This window comes from Hermetia illucens, chromosome 5 (assembly GCF_905115235.1).
Source record: "Hermetia illucens chromosome 5, iHerIll2.2.curated.20191125, whole genome shotgun sequence".
NCBI lineage: Eukaryota > Metazoa > Arthropoda > Insecta > Diptera > Stratiomyidae > Hermetia > Hermetia illucens.
In genome coordinates, this window is record NC_051853.1 from 79,191,750 (window position 1) to 79,208,147 (window position 16,398).

General features: G+C 42.7%; 1 protein-coding gene across 1 annotated transcript in view; it reads right to left on the reverse strand.

The window, feature by feature from the left end:
• Window positions 1–785: 785 nt before the first annotated feature.
• Window positions 786–16,398, reverse strand: part of LOC119656524 — a 151,192-nt gene continuing 135,579 nt past the window's right edge. The window contains exons 4-6 of the mRNA XM_038062872.1: window positions 9,295–9,415; window positions 8,961–9,116; window positions 786–1,409 (exon numbers count right to left, since the gene is read on the reverse strand). Coding sequence (XP_037918800.1) covers window positions 981–1,409; window positions 8,961–9,116; window positions 9,295–9,415 — 706 coding nt within the window. The 3' untranslated portion in view covers window positions 786–980. The remainder of the gene's footprint in view (window positions 1,410–8,960; window positions 9,117–9,294; window positions 9,416–16,398) is intronic.

The following is a 16,398-nucleotide window of genomic DNA, read 5'->3' on the forward strand; positions in this document are numbered from 1 at the left end:
TAAAATCTGATCACACCTTGACTTCATCAAATTAGCTTGGCTCCTGACATTGCCGATAATACAATTGACACAAAGGGCAGAACTGCAAATATTGTATGACAAAGACTGTAAACACGAACAATTCGGCTAATTTAAACCTAATATGGAGGTCCCTAGCTTACTGCTATTGTTGAAAGTTAATTGAAAGAAAGAAAGATATGGTAAGACACTTATGACGGACATGCGCTTTTAGAGCAATAATGCCGGCATACGAACCAGGATTCAGATTATTTCCTCCAGGTAGGCAATCAAATACCTAGGAGTGACTGATCCAAAATTCAGTTTTAAGCAGCACCTACAATATGGTTTGACAAAGAATGTAGCAAGAGTGTGGCTCTCGCGAGGACACTGTTGCAAGAATCAGAACTGTAGAATACTTTTAGATTATTTAAACTAGGGTGGTGAGCTTCATATTGCTTTACTCAGCACCAGTTAAGCTTATGTAATATAGATGAAGTTAGTGCAATTTTAACACAGGTAAGCCAGAGGACCAGAGGTTCTACTTGAGACCTGTCTCGAATATTCCAGAGTTCATCATTTCGAGAATGATGCCAATAGCTTCAAAGCAATATGTCCGGTATTGAATGCTAAACCCCAAAAACCTCCATGCCTTCTCCGCATTAAGCTGATTAAAGGATCATGGAATGCCTAAGGATTGCTGGTAAGATCAAGTCCTTGCAACTTCATGTCCAACCCGTTCTGCTATTCCACATAAATTACTTAGTAACTGTTGAGTACCAAGTAAATGACATATAAACATATTTTATTTAAAAAATAACTTTAATATATGTTTGTACGCATAATTTACAAGAAAAACGAATACATAAAATAATGGTTTTGTGTTACTATCATGATAATCAATGTCTATATACAACGAATCTGGTGTTAATACTATATTAAAAAAATAATGGTTCAATATAGCTCCAACTCCATCCAAGTATCTATACACAAACATCTTGCTCGCCATCCTTCATTGATTCTTCAGACGAATATCCAACATGGCTTCCACTATTAGATTGTTCCTGTTGTTTCAAAAAGCTATCGGCAATGGCGCGATCCAGTCCAGTGTATGTGAAAGCCCTTCCATTTTCAACTGCGTCTGATTCAGAACGACGTCGTTGCCTTCGGCTTGCCTCATTCTTTCCGGTACGTCGTTGTTGGGTTTGGTAAAGATAGTGTTTTCCAATATCTGAGATAGGTTTTTGCGAAGATCGGATACGGTACAGTGCTTTGATGTCCTCAGGATGTAGGTTAGTACCGTTGGGAAGAACTTGTATTGGCACACCTGCATATGGAAGAGACATTGATCCGGGCATCATTCCTGGTAGCATGACTGCAGATGGATGTCGGTAGTTGAGTGGTGGAAGAATCTAAAATGAAAATCGAAATCATCTTAGTATGTTTCTGAAATGGAGGTATACCAAGAGGTAAATTGGCGAAACTGAAACTTCAAATAAAACATTGAACTCTGGGTTCTTTGTGAAGAATTTATCACTATGGACTAGTCGATACTAAAAAAATATTATCGTAATTATCGTTTTATTATACTCTGATGAGTTGTTAGAACCTTTTGTGCTGAAAAATTTCAATAGGTAAGTAACGCAATAACGCCTAAAGGAATATGGACGTAATAACCACATCCCATTTTTTGAGGCTTTGAGGTATATGATTAACCCCAAGCATCCAGGTTACACGAGGTCTAAACCAAAGACAAACCAATATCCTCTGTCTGTCTGAAAGAAGGAGATGGAACATTTAGAATGGGGGACAATAATATTCTATCACCTCAATAACAGACAAAGGAAAGATAAAGGAAACTAGAGTAAGAACAGCAGTGGAAATTGTTTAACTGTTGAGATTACTTGGAGTGGACGGTATCTTCCCAGCTCCCTCCTAAGTATGCTGAGGGACCCTGTAGCCTTGGGTTACATACCAACACACGAAGGCAGACAAAAAGTGGTCTTCATTCCGAAAAAGGTTATAAAGAATTCTTTCTACCCGGAGTCTTTCAGACTAATTTGTTTTACAACCTTCGCACTGAAAACAGTCAAAAAGGTCCGGAACAACAATGTATTCTACCTAAAACTAACATTCTAACACGTAATCCCTTACATTCATGCTGTCCTGTACAATTGACGGATGTAATACGCGAAGAAAATAGCACTGGTTCTGTTTTTGGATATCGAACGTGCTTTCGACGGCGTATCACGGAAGTACAGAGTGCCTTTATCCACAAGGAAGTCAGAGACGCCCTAACCTTCTGGACAAGCAGACAACCGACAAGTGGTAGCATCAATATATACCAATTCAGGGTTGGGACTACTATCACCGATAATGGAGGAGTGCAGTAGTATGCGAGCTCTTAGATGAGCGAACAAATACTGGAATAAAGGTCCAGGGTGACGGTGAATATATATATAATATTAACCTCTAGGGGTAAATATGGGGCCGTCTGTGTAATAGAGTCCAACTGAGGCAGAAAGTCACCAGTAACTTGTGGCCGTCAGCGAGGTTAAGCATCGTTAAATATTTGAAAATTACACTAGACTAGAGCGCTAAAAGAGTTTCAATGACTTTTAGGTCCATAGCGGGAAAACAGCGCACACCGAATATACTATGCACTGCAATAGTCAACAATAGCCTATGGGGCGGCAATCTACACTGCCAGAATCAAACTTGGCATAACAATCAAGAAGCTACATAAACTTCAAAGACTGGCGTATGTGCGCCTAACTAAAGCTATGACAACATTTCCAAAGGCGTCCTTCTTGGGATTGACTCCTCTCCTGTATTACATACACAATTAGGTGAAGAAGACGGAGAACTTCCTAAACAAAATGAAAATTGACATTCATTCTAGGTGGTATCCCGAACTAATGACACCCAGGAATACCATTGCGATGAAGTTTTATTTCGATAAGAAATTTGGACCACGTTTAAGCATCAGGATGGGTATTTCACAAAAGAGTGAGCGCGCAAGGGTCATTGATTCAAGGAAGAAATACATTGTACCAACAGTAAAGTAAATCAAAATATTTCAAGCGGCAATAAACGGCATAGATACGTGGGCTTACTTTAACTTCAAAAATCACTATACCGCAATAATTGCAATCCTAACTGACAACAAAGCGGCTATCAAGACATTCAGATTCAACCAGGTGAACTCTAGAGTGCCTTTTAATTTTTGTTAATATATATATACTTGATTCATCTGGAGAAGCTAGGGACATATGGGGATATTATTAGTAGATTCTAGAGATAGAACAGTGAAACTTAGATACGTATTCTGGGACATTGTACAGCACTTGTACAAAGCGGAGAAACATAATCATCATCATCATCAACGGCGCAACAACCGGTATCCGGTCTAGGCCTGCCTTAATAAGGAACTTCAGACATCCCGGTTTTGCGCCGAGGTCCACCAATTCGATATTAGAGAAAGATACCCAAGATAATAACTAATACCAGGCTTAAAACTCAAACATCTAAACCTAAGAAGTATCCTAAAATCTAGTAGGATTTATGGCTAATCGATATATTATAATTATAATAGGTTCATTTACGGGTTAGAGGGTTGCATCTTGTCATCGCTATTATTTCTTCTTGTTATCGGTGACATTCTTCATGGTGCCTTGTCGGGAGGAGAAACTACGCTACGACTACGCTGATGGCATCTGGCATTTGCCAAACGGCTTTGGATTTGGAAAGAGTGGTAAGCAGAGTAGGAATGAAGATACACACCAACAAAACTAAGATTCTCAGTCTGCTGGCACTCTCTCTATCAGGATTAGTGGGCAGAACATCGAAAGCGTCTATCGACCAATGGCACTTGGATGTTGCCCGACGCATTAACAGCGCTAAATTTGTTTTCGCTGCCTTGTCTAAAATCCGAAAATGCAATTATCTCAGCACCAAGATCAAGTTGAGGCTATTCTGTGCTATTGTTCTTTCTGTGTTGCTATCATATATGATAGTGGGACATGGAAAGTAATCCTAGCTGTTACTCAAAGACTTCAAGCCTTCTTGTCTGCTTTGCGTCATCGCATTGCGCTGGCCTGATAATATTAGAAACTAACAACTTGGTCGGCGTATAAACCTGGCACTTATACGTACTGTGATTGGAATGTCCCAAGGACACTTGGCGCAGTACAGTAGAGAAAGAGTGCAGGCGTCTCAGGAAGTCGTGGGGGTAGTGAAGTGAATTTCAGGTTGATGCGGTATACCTTACCAAGAGTTTAACGCCAACCATATGACGTGCTTGAACTGACGTGCGAAATAAGCTTACTATTCCCAACAAGATGCATTGCAGACTGTAAGAATGCAGTAAGATTGGAGTCGCATGGATGCGAAAAGACTTCGAGGATTAGATATATAAGCTCATTCTTAAGATTAGGGAATGGATCGAACGGAAATTTGAGAAGATTCATTTCCTTTTAGGATTCTACGAAGAGTATTAGCACGGCTTTGGATTTCATGTTTCCACCCCAAACGAGATGATCCAGAGCATGATGATCTAAAGCCCAACCCGCTCCCTAAGTAATACCTGAATTTTGGTTCCATGATTGCTGAGATGGAGGACCAGGGGATTTAGTTAATTAAGTGGAGAAGTCCCAGCTTCAAGCACTGAAGCCCATCTTAGGCCCATTGCGCTGTCCCCGGAAATAGCCTATTCAATGGCCTCCCACCTGCAGCGTTCGCAGACTTTCGGGAATTTGAAAACATTCACCACAGGCAGCGAGTGCGCAAATTCTTCGTTAAAAGAAAACCTTACACAGGTATCTTCGTTTGAGATCTGAGGAAGCCAGGCAATTCCACAATAACTGGCCTGGTATGCTTCTGCTGTTTAGTGCTGATAATACTGCCGGACTGTCGAAACAGATTCGAATGGTGCAACCTCGCTATTTTTGTCGCAAGCATTCTTCTGCTATCATTGAAAAGGCATTTCTCTCTGCCTGGAATATGGTCATTATATTTCCGAGAGGTCAGACCAGTTCCATAATCGGATTTCACACCTATGCGCCCGATCCGTGTTCCATAACTGACGCGTCGATGAAGATTATTAGGCCTGTAATCCCAAAAGACTCGTGGTTGTCTATCGACCACTTTTCCCTTTTGTCGATTACAACAGAGAATTTTTTTTCAAAAACAAATCCATAACCACCTGATGTTTTTCAAGGATTTTTCAGATGGTCCGTATGATTGGCTGCCTTTCCATGCGACAGTGGTGTCGAGTCTATAGATGTACTCCTAAATACATGATTGTTTGTACCAGCTGGATTTCCGCCCCAGCTAAGGTGGGTGGTGTGTTCCTAGTGAAAATACCTAGTCCAGTCCTAGCGTTCACGGAGAGTCCGTTACGGAGGCACCAACTGTGCATTACATTCAGAACTGCATTTAAGCGGTCCGCAAAATTGCCGATAATGTTTACGGGAAGACCTTTGTACCCTCCAGAAGCCATAGCAAGCTGTTCATTACCAGAGGCGATAACAGAAGAGAGGGAACCCCTCCCTGTTGGCAACCCCGAAGACAACCCCCGTTAATAGCCTTCTGGTTGACCACTATGTGGATTTTTTTCCACTCTAGCATATGAAGGATGCAACTGATTAAAAGCGGATCAATGCCATGCTGTCTTGCCGCGAATTAGGAATAATTGAAAGCACCTTCGATGTCCATGAATGCGTCTCAGAGGTATTCTTTTTCGGACATCGCCATTTCATGAAGTGCTGTCTCCGTGGATTCGCCTTTTTGGTAAGCGTGTTGCCTATCTACTCGACCTACTAGTCTTTTCAGTCCTTTTAGTAGAAAGAACGTTAGACTGATAGGTCGAAAACTCCGGCTAGGTGGTTTTCCTGGTTTGGGAATAAATATACTCTCCACATCATCATCATCAACGGCGCAACAACCGGCCTGCCTTAATAAGGAACTCCAGATATCCCGGCTTTGCGCCGGCGTCCACCAATTCGATATCCCTAAAAGCTGTCTGGCGTTCTGACTTACGCCATCGTTCCATCTTAGGTAGGGTCTGCCTCGCCTTCTTTTTCTACCATAGATATTGCCCTTATAGACCTTCCGAGCTGAATCATCCTCATCCATACGGATTAAGTGACCCATCCACCGTAACCTATTGAGCCGGATTTTATCCACAACTTGACGGTCATGGTATCGCTCATAGATTTCGTCGTTGTGTAGGCTACGAAATCGTCCATCCTCATGTAGGGGACCAAAAATTCTTCAGAAAATTCCTCTCTCGAACGCGGCCAAGAGTTCGCAATTTATCTTGCTAAGAACCCAAATCTCCGAGTAATACATGAGGACTGGCAAAATCATTGTCTTGTACAGTAAGAGCTTTGACCCTAGGGTGAGGCGTTTCGAGCGGAACAGTTTTTGTAAGCTGAAATAGGCTCTGTTGGCTGACAACAACCGTGCGCGGATTTCATCATCGTCATCATGTTGTCGGTTGTGATTTTCGACCCTAGATAGGAGACATCATCAACGGTATCAAAGTTGTATTCTCCTATCATTATTCTTCCCGTTTGACCAGTGCGTTTTAATGTTGTTGGTTGGTTGGTTTTCGGTGCTGACGTTGCCAACATATACTTTGTCTTGCCTTCATTGATGTGCAGCCCAAGATCTCGCACCGCCTGCTCGATCTGGATGAAGGCAGTTTGTACGTCTCGGGTGGTTTTTCTTATTATGTCGATATCGTCAGCATAGGCCAGTAGTTGGAGGGACTTAAAGAGGATCGTACCTCTTGCATTTACCTCAGCATCACGGATCACTTTCTCGAGGGCCAGGTTAAAGAGGACGCATGATAAGGCATCCCCTTGTCGTAGACAGTTGTTGATATCGAATGGTCTTGAGAATGATCCTGCTGCTTTTATCTGGCCTCGCACATTGGTCAGGGTCAGCCTAGTCAGTCTTATCAATTTCGTCGGGATACCGAATTCTCTCCATATCAGGCCAATTAATTGCAATATAAGCATGTTCTAAGCATGCACGGTATATCTTTTGAATATGAAGGCTCAGGGTATCCACTCCCTCTATTACTAAAGCAGGAATGATGCCATCCGGACTTGTAGACTTGTATCTATGGAAGGAGTTGAATACCCATTTTACTTGCTCCAGTGATAGCCCGGGACCAGGAGTGGTTTGAGTGCGAATCTCAAAAGCTATTGCTCTAGCTCTGTCATTTTCGCGGCTGAGCTGAGAATGACGTGTTTATTTAATTTTTTTTTTTTGCACCTCGACTGGATTTTGAAACATCCATTGACACACACATGCCTGACGAGTGTGGATGAAAAGGGGGAATTCCCCCAGGTCTGGAGCTTCCTCAGAGAAAATGGAAAAACGGGTAAAAGGGGGCCGCATAATAACCCCAGACCCGCATAAATTTCACCCTTGATCTGCGGTTCAGAGGGCATAAATTACATTGTTGTTCTATGCCTGCAGCTACGATGTGCTATTTCACCCATCCTAGAGGATCTACTCACATATTCTGTCTATGGAGCACCGCATTCACTGCTAATATTTTACCTTGAGAATAGAACCCTAGCGTCTTGTAATTTTCCACAGATCAATAGTCATTTTGGCCACTGTTTCGCTTCTGATTAAAACTAAATGAATTTAAAATGATGCGTAGCTAATTTTTATAGAGGTGAACACATTTGAATTCGGCTCAAAACTGCTTCCCCCAGGAAAAAAATCCAAAGGGTCTCATGCAAATCTAACATGAATTACGTTAAAATTAAAGCACGGAAGGTCTCAATCAATAAAGACTATTGGAATTCATTTCCCTCCACGTGACGCCCAATTAGTCTTTAATTACTTGATTTGTCGACTCCAGTCTTGAACACTGAAAGATACAAAACGAGATAACTAGCTCCACATGGGCTGTGCTGAAGCAAACTTACTACCCGGTAAGTAGCTGGTCCTCCCGTACTTGCCAGCTCCATGTCGTTCCCCTCGGATTTCAATCTCCAGCCAGGCACCTGTAACTTGCGGAAAATAATTAATATCTGTCTGCAACGTATGCAGGTGAAGTGAAAGGAAAATCTTTGCAATGAGCTAAATCGAGCTGATTACGTAGGAAGCGGGTTGCTGGCGATTCGAGAAAAATTAAGGCATAAGATATACGTATGTATCTTTCCTCGCATGTATCTCTATTGGAAGTGTACTATGAGTACCTAGCATTCCTGCGTTTGTGCAGAACAGGTAATCATATGCTCAATTAGTATCAACGTTTCTGTTTATACGTAGTACGGACCGAGGACTTTTTATTTGTTTTCGAGATTGAATGAGAGCAACTTTTATAAAGTTTACAATTTTCAGTGGAAACTGCTTTGATTCTGTGAAACCATGCAAAGATTTATACCCTCGATAGACGGTGGTTGAATATTTGAACTGATTTAATGATAAATGTGTCTCTAATGTAATATCTCACGATGTGTCTGATTGATAGCCTCGGAGCTGTGACGATTTTCATTGTGCATACTCAGATTAGAAAACTTGCATGAATTAGGAGTTTCTTACTATTTGGAGCCAAACCGATCTTAGATATGTTATTGTTATATAGATCTGATCGCTACCATCTTCAGAAGTTCCAAACATATTGTAATAAAAACTAAAATCCGATTCCGACTGGGCTATTTCCTGCTCCTTTTGTCATGTCTCGTAACCTAACTTTAGGGATGTTCCACTGGCTCGTTATTAAATCTATTCCTTTCTTTGCACCGTAGTCCATATTCGCAAAAGTTCCAGTCCAGGACTCCTGAGAATAAAGCTCTAAATAATTAAGTGAAAGGGACTGCCTCATTACAAGCCTAAGGACATATGAAATTTACGCCTGTAGAAGCCTCCGAATGCCCGACATATATTCCCTTGCTCTGAAAACCTTTTTCAAAACCGTACACTCTAGAAATTACCCCATTTCCAGCTGGCACCAACATTATCGGCCTGGCATTAGCTGGTGTGACTCCTGACTTGTTGGGATGATGGGGATGATGATGACCGCCATTATGCTTCGCTGCGGTATACATCCACATAGCCATTAACTTATCAGCATTTTCCGGGGGCATCATCTGCAGTCAAAGATAAAAAAATTAGTTCATCCTTTGCATAGCCCCAAGAATGTATTGAGGAAATGAGGTGCACTCGGGCGCTCCAGCTTCCAATTCACTGACTGCATCAGAGTAAGTTGAGGACGCTGGCATGCTCAAAGTGGACTCTCCTTTCCTTCACATTCTTCGCATACTTTACCTTTCCTCGTCCATGCTGCGAGTGTGCCATCGTACTGAAGTATTCTTCTGCTTTCTGCTGGCCAGCCATTGATGCATTATTAACTGTAATTACATTGTCCAGCATTTGTGATGCATTTCCCCTGGAAAGTAAAAGATGAAAGTTTAATGAGTGTTTTTTACCTCACAGTGCTGCTATCTTCAGCAGGTGTAAATTGAGGGACATTAGATTAACAGGTGCATGGAATGAGCGATTGAGTATATTTGCTTTTGGAGAGACTTGACCCATATATAGTGCATATGCAAGTATCTTTGTTAATTAAACATTAATTATAATAATTATGTGGCGGTCAAAGGGTAGTACGGGTCCCAGGATGAAATCGTAAATTGTTACTCACGCTGGAGCATGAAACCTGGGAAATGTTTGCTGAACCAATACGAACAATTCTACTAGCAACCTCTATTTCCACCTACACGCGGTGATCGCTGGGAGTTCTTTTTTAATGAAAGGCTGCAGACGAGAAGGATGAAGGCGATACTCCTGCGCCTGAAAACAGGTCCTGCAGGTTGAGAGGTGAGTAGAGATCACAACTCTATACGGAAAACCAAAGTTACGGAGCCACAAAAGGAGCCTTGGACTGGATGGATTACACAACGAAGGACCCAGCAAAGAAACCAGACAAATGATTTGCACATTTTGCCGTGGAAGACGCGCTCCCCGTACAGCATACGAACTGCAAAGCAGCTAGCCGATACCCTCTCCCAATATAAGGATGATATCGCAGGGCCACAAGAGGTGCACTTAACAGAGCGAGAGAAACCCCTCAGTAAGCTCTCCAGTAAACCATGCCCTTGGAGTGTCCTAGTCAGTCAAGAAATGGAACTTCCTACTGTCGGCTTTAAAAACTTAAGCGAACGGCTATGTACCCTGCGCTTGCGAAGCAAATTTCGAATCATAAGTCTAACTAAAGTTCACGCCACTACAGAGAAGACTGCGGAGTTGGAGAAAAATGCCTTCTACGAGGCAGTAGAACAAACCCCCAGGTATGATATCAAAATCATATTTGGAGATTCAAGCAGCCAAGTTATTCAATAGGTCCACAAATGCACGTACGCGTCTCTATAAGGGACCACTTTCAATCAAATTGACCACATGTTAATCGAACGCCGCCAGCTCTCAGCCTTGATGAATGCCGGAACGTATAGGAGGGCCAATATAGACTCGGATCACTATCTTCGTGAGCTCGAATAACAACACCACCTAGAAGGAGGGACAAAGCATCTGACCACTCAAACCCTAGTGACCCTGGTACTCAATTCCAAGGCTAATATCACGAATTTCTTTATATATCGCAGGATTTCCTGTAGTGATGTGATATGTGGTGTAGTGTGATGCTACCCGCTGCAGTTGGAGTACATCAGCACCAAAAATCTAATGTCTGATGCGTCCATAGGCGGAGGCACTCACATTAAAAGTGTTCCATTGATCCCACTTCCTCATTACAGGATGGACTAGTATCATCTTGAAGAATCCCTATTTGGAACATATATTGAACTACTGAATTATGGCTAGTCAGAAGGCACACAATATTCTTGCAAGTCTTCCTGCCATTCTCTCTGACGGCATCACAGAGCTTTTGGAAAGCCACTGAACTTTCCATAAGGGGGAAATGGATGCCGCTATAACACCAGCTAACATAGGCCCTGGAGATGAAGAATCGAAAAATGATTTTGACAACCACCTAGAGAACGTTATCGTTGGTACGGTCATACACATACTTCACCCCAGTCACAGAAAAAAACCTGAACGGCTGGTTCGATGATGAATGTTTACTAGTTACGGAAATACCAGGCAATGCAACAATCTCAAAGAATGCCGGCACGCGCTGTGACCTATCACAAACTCCGTCGAACGGAGAAGCAACCTCACAAACAGAAAAAGGAACACTGAAGAAACTCAGGTTTGCGAACTTGATGACATACAAATATTGCACAGCCAACCATGGAAAAAGAAATCTGTGTAATTCATCGGTTTAAGAACCATAAGTCTCCAGAAGCCGATGAAATTACAATCGAACTGATAAAATAATTGGACCAATTATACCTAGTGGTTCCCCAACATAGTCTCAAGGTTTGGGACAATGAATCAATTTCGGATGACTGACAAAGAGGCATTATGTATCCCATACATTAAAAGGCGGATATCACGCAATGCAGCAATTAAAGAGGTATCACGTTGCTAAGAACTATCTATAAGACATTATCCGCTATCGGATAGCCCCACACGCCCAGAACATCCTTGGCCCATAGCAAAGAAGCTTCACTACAGGTAAATCAGCAACAGATCAGATTATCTCTGTGCTGCAAGGCCGCTTATGATAGCGCAGTCAGGGTAAAACTGTATACGGCCATGAGAGAATTCGGTAAACCGGCGAGGCACTAGTAGGAAAAATTGCGAACTCTTAGCTGTGTTTCAAAGAATAATCTTTCGAAGAATTGTTAATCCCCTAGTAAGCGATGGACGATTTCGTAACCTATATAACAGCGAAATCCATAAACGATACTGTGGAGACGCTGTAGTGTGGAGTCGCTAAGCGGAGATTCGTCCGAGGTCCTTACCAAAGTAGTGGACTGGACTGGGAACTCACCCAAAGTAAACGTAGGTCTAGGATTTTAACGAACGTTCTCATAGCGTTTTGTTATAGCGGATATCAGCAGTCCCATATTAGGTGCAGATTTTCCAGGCTACTATGGATTGCTGGTGGATCTACAGAATATATCTCTTATGGGTCCTGTAACTTCGCTCAGGTCTTCAGGAAAACTTGCCACCTGTTCCACTGTCAGTCTTTCAATGATTTTTTAAGAAGTAGCCGACGCTCGTATTCGCGAGCTTCTTCAAAACTACAGCAACATAATAGCGAAAGTAGTCTCTCGCAGCCAGCTAAGCATAATGTACAGCACCACATCTGCAACACTGGCTCCCATATCTCGCTGTTGCTAAGAAAGAATTCCACAAACTTTTAAAGCAGGAAATAGCTGCTGGCCTTCTCCACTACATATGGTCCCGAAGACCAACGACGAATGGAAACCATGTGGTGATTACAGACCTTTGAATGATCAACCCAGTCCAGACCGCTATCCCATACCACTCATCCCTGACTTTGCGCACAACCTCGCTAGCTGCCGTGTTTTCACAACCTTGGACTAACCAAGGCGTACCATCAAATCCCTCTTCAGAAGATATTCCAAAAGCGGCGATATGCACACCCTTCGGATTCTTCGAGTTCACATGAACGCCTTTGGTCCATCCACTCTGTCTTGCGAAACCTTAACTTTTGTTTCGTGCACTTGGATGATATTTTTTCGCCTCTTCTTCAGAGTTTGAGCAATTGGAACATCTCGAATGCATTTCCAGTGATTGAATCCACCTGGATCCAAACAAGGTTTAGGCTATCACAGGCTTTCCACAACCTGCAACAGTGAAGGATCTATAATACAAAGGTTTTCATACATGTTAAATTTATATCGTCGTTTCTTGATCAAAGCCGCACCACACCAAGCGATTCTTAACGCTTACTTGTCTGAACCTAAGACCATAGACTCATGCGTGATTGCGTGGTCCACAGAGGCCGTCCAGGCATTTGAGCTAACCAAACGACATCTGACGGACGCTACACTCCTGGCATTCCCTCAATCAGCCGTATTCGTCGACCCCTCGGACATCGCTCTAGGTGCTGCCTTTCATCAAAAGGTGAATCAAATCTGGACGTCGTTGAGTTTCTTTTCCAAGAAATTGAGCGTTTTCATACGATTGAAGCAATGAGATTCGCATGGCTTCAAGTATTCCCTCATAATCATCGATAGGTTCGCGCTATGGCCTGAAGCAATACCTCTGGCCAACATTTCCGCACAATCAATGGATCCCATGTTTTGGAGCTCCAGCTGAAGTCATTACTAACCAGGGAATGCAGTTCATATCTACCCTATGGACGTCTGCGCATACGCCTTAGTTTGCGTGGATGCTTTCCGGGAGGCCTTGCAACCATCATATGAGGGGCCATATGGGGGAGGGGGAGGCCTTTTTTGGCTTGACGTCGACGGCAGGCCGAAGAACGCCTCCGTGTCCAGGCTGAAGCCTTTTGTTTCCGAGGCTGAGGGCTTGGAGAAGAAAGGCGAACGGTGCGTCAGGTTCGGGAATAGTGTGAAGGCGCTGTAGTGTGGAGTCGCTTGGCGGGAATTCGTCCACACCAAAGTAGTGTAACTCACCACAACTGGAAACTCACTTGCCTGAGTGGCAACCGGGCAGAAAACACACTCTTTCGGAAGAAGAAAAAAAGTGGAATCGTTATTAAGTTATTTAATTTCGTTAACCAGAATTTTCACATTTCTTTTCTGTTTAACCGAAATATCTCAATGAAATATATTTTAAGGAATATAAAACAAACGAAATATATTTTAGGGAATATTAAACGAATCAAAATCACGACAATACCATGACTGACTGTGATAAAACCCGGCTCAATAAGTTACGGCAGTCAGGAAAATCTGTAAAGTCTATTACAAATAGATGACGCAATGATACGGAGCGATGGCCAGGACGACAGACAGCTTTTAGGGATATGGAATTGGTGGACTTTGGTGAAAAACCGGGATGCCGGGGGTCCTTATTATCCCCAAACCGGATACTAGTTGCTGCGTTATTGATGATGATGGTGCGAAGGAGATTTACGTGACAGCCAAATGTCCGCAGGCACCAATACAAGGAATTAAGGTAAGTGTTCACCGGATTCGAAAAATAACATTAATTGAATCTTAACCTTTAAATAGTTCTTCAAAACTGAACCCTGCATAAACCTTGGAATAAGATGTGGATCATAAGTGCACCACTATGGTGAAATAGCAACTTGAACGTAGGACGGCCAAATCATAAGAGATTGCATGAGCGAGCTTTGTATTAGTTACGATAAAGGATGTTTAGGTGCTACAATCCCACAAGGATTATTTTGATAGAGTCGAAGAATATCCTTCGGCAGCTTGCTCTCCGAAACGCAGCTCATTACTAGCTTTAGAGTAGTCTAGTGGAGTCTAAAGGAAACCTGCAAGGCCTAAACTATGGAAGCCAGCCCATGCAAGCTACACATGAGCAAACTTTTGTAGAAGGTCAGTCGAATCGGGTACCCGGACAAAGAGGTCTGCTTAACCTTAACCCTGCTTAGGCACCGTCAAGCCAAAGTATTACCAAGTAAGACTGATGAGAAAGGAAAGAATAAGCCTATAAAGTAGCCTAAAAGAACCTCAAGCTAGAGGGCAGTGATGAGATCTTTCAAAGGGATCGGGTGTACTAATCTCTTGCGAAAAATCATGCTGGAATAAACTACTGAACAAAGAGAGGTAGTAGTAAGTAGCATATGTAGTAATCAGAAAAGTCTACTAGAAATTTTCAATAGGCTATATCTGCCGCCAAATACAATTCTGTCTACCAAGCATGGTTTCTAAGTAAATTGCCGGTCATGGTAGTCGCAGCAGTTGGTGTTGGGTTTTCCTACGGTATCTCGACCTTTCAAGGCAACGATGTTCAACTTAGTCAGCGTTCAAACGGGAGGCAGGGTGTGTCCGCAGCCTCGAACAAAACCGCTGCACGAAGGAAGGGAGAAAAAAGATGCTGCCCCAGTACACAGGATGCCTATAATTGAGGTTCGCAATAGCAACGGGCGCAAGGAAGGGTCCTCTTATCTCAGTCGCTCGTAAGTCATAAAAAATGGGCTTCGTCGAATCGGTACCACGCCGGTAAACGACTGTTTGACCAGTCAAGTCGACAAGACAACCCCCGCCCAGGAAGTAAAACGCAACATCGGAGATGCAAAGTGCCCACGGAAAGTGAAGTGTTTTGATGAGTGTCAATTCAAATGCTTGGCAGGCAAGGGACCAATAGCAAATTAAGTTTCTTTGAGATAAAATATTTAATTAGCTTGGTAATAGCAACTGTAAAATTAAAAAGAAAATATTTGAAGAGACGGTGCAGATTTTTTTTCTTCGCTCTTTCCAGCCCTCGTTTCTCTTGTGTGTCAGTTGTGTCAGTTCATCAGTCAGGACTTCATGGCATGCCCACAGCAAAACCTTCAATAATTACCGTGGCAGTACGGGTAAAAGTAAAATGTACCAGTCATTGCACTTTTTTCCCAAAAACTAGACTCGGCAAGAGTTTAGCGACGGCTATCCGAAATGCAGTACCAGGTCTCTTGACAATTTATGGACCTTTGAACCGGCCTAACTACCTAATCGATATAAACGCTGACGTCTTGGTTCCCCCAGTACCCCAAAATAATCGTCTAACACCGTAAACTTTAGAACTGATGACAGTAAATTCTTAATCGATCGGCACGACGTTATGACTGCGAGCTGGTAGACATAAGTCTAGGATTTCAATAAGCGTTTTCTTGGCTCGCTCAGTATTTCCATCCCAGGTACAAACTTCCTATGCCACTATCGTTTGCTAGTTGTTCTGTACAACATATCCCTCATTGACCCCACATCCTCGTTCAAGTCATCACGAAGAATTTCAACCTGCACGGCCAACACCGTGCCCACCTAGGTATTCACGCATTTCTTCAAAAATACTACAGCATCATTACCGATGAACCAATTAAGCATGATGTTATCCCAATTACTACCCTATTTTCTCTAAGATACGTCCAATACCACAGCAGAAGTTCGTAGTTGCACGGAAAGAGTTCGAAAAACTTCTTAAGCAGGGTATTTACAGTCTGTCAGACAACTGTTGGTGTTCGTCACTTGTCATGGTGTCTAAACCTTGTGGCAGTTAGAAGACGGCATTACATCCATCCACGACTTTGCGTACTCTATCGCAAACTGCCGTATTTTCTCGACCTTCGACTTAGTCAAGACAGTATTTCACGTCGTTCAAGATCTCCCACACCTAGGCGTCTGGACAATGAATTGGTTAGTTTCTGCAAAATGTTTCTGGCCCTCCATGAATAAGGACATTAGTCCTTGAGCCAGACAACGCATTGCATGGCAGAAGTGCAAGACTACAAAACATGTGAAGGAAAGACGTAAGTATATTTCCTCGGTCCACAAAGCACTTCCACACAATTAATCTCGACCC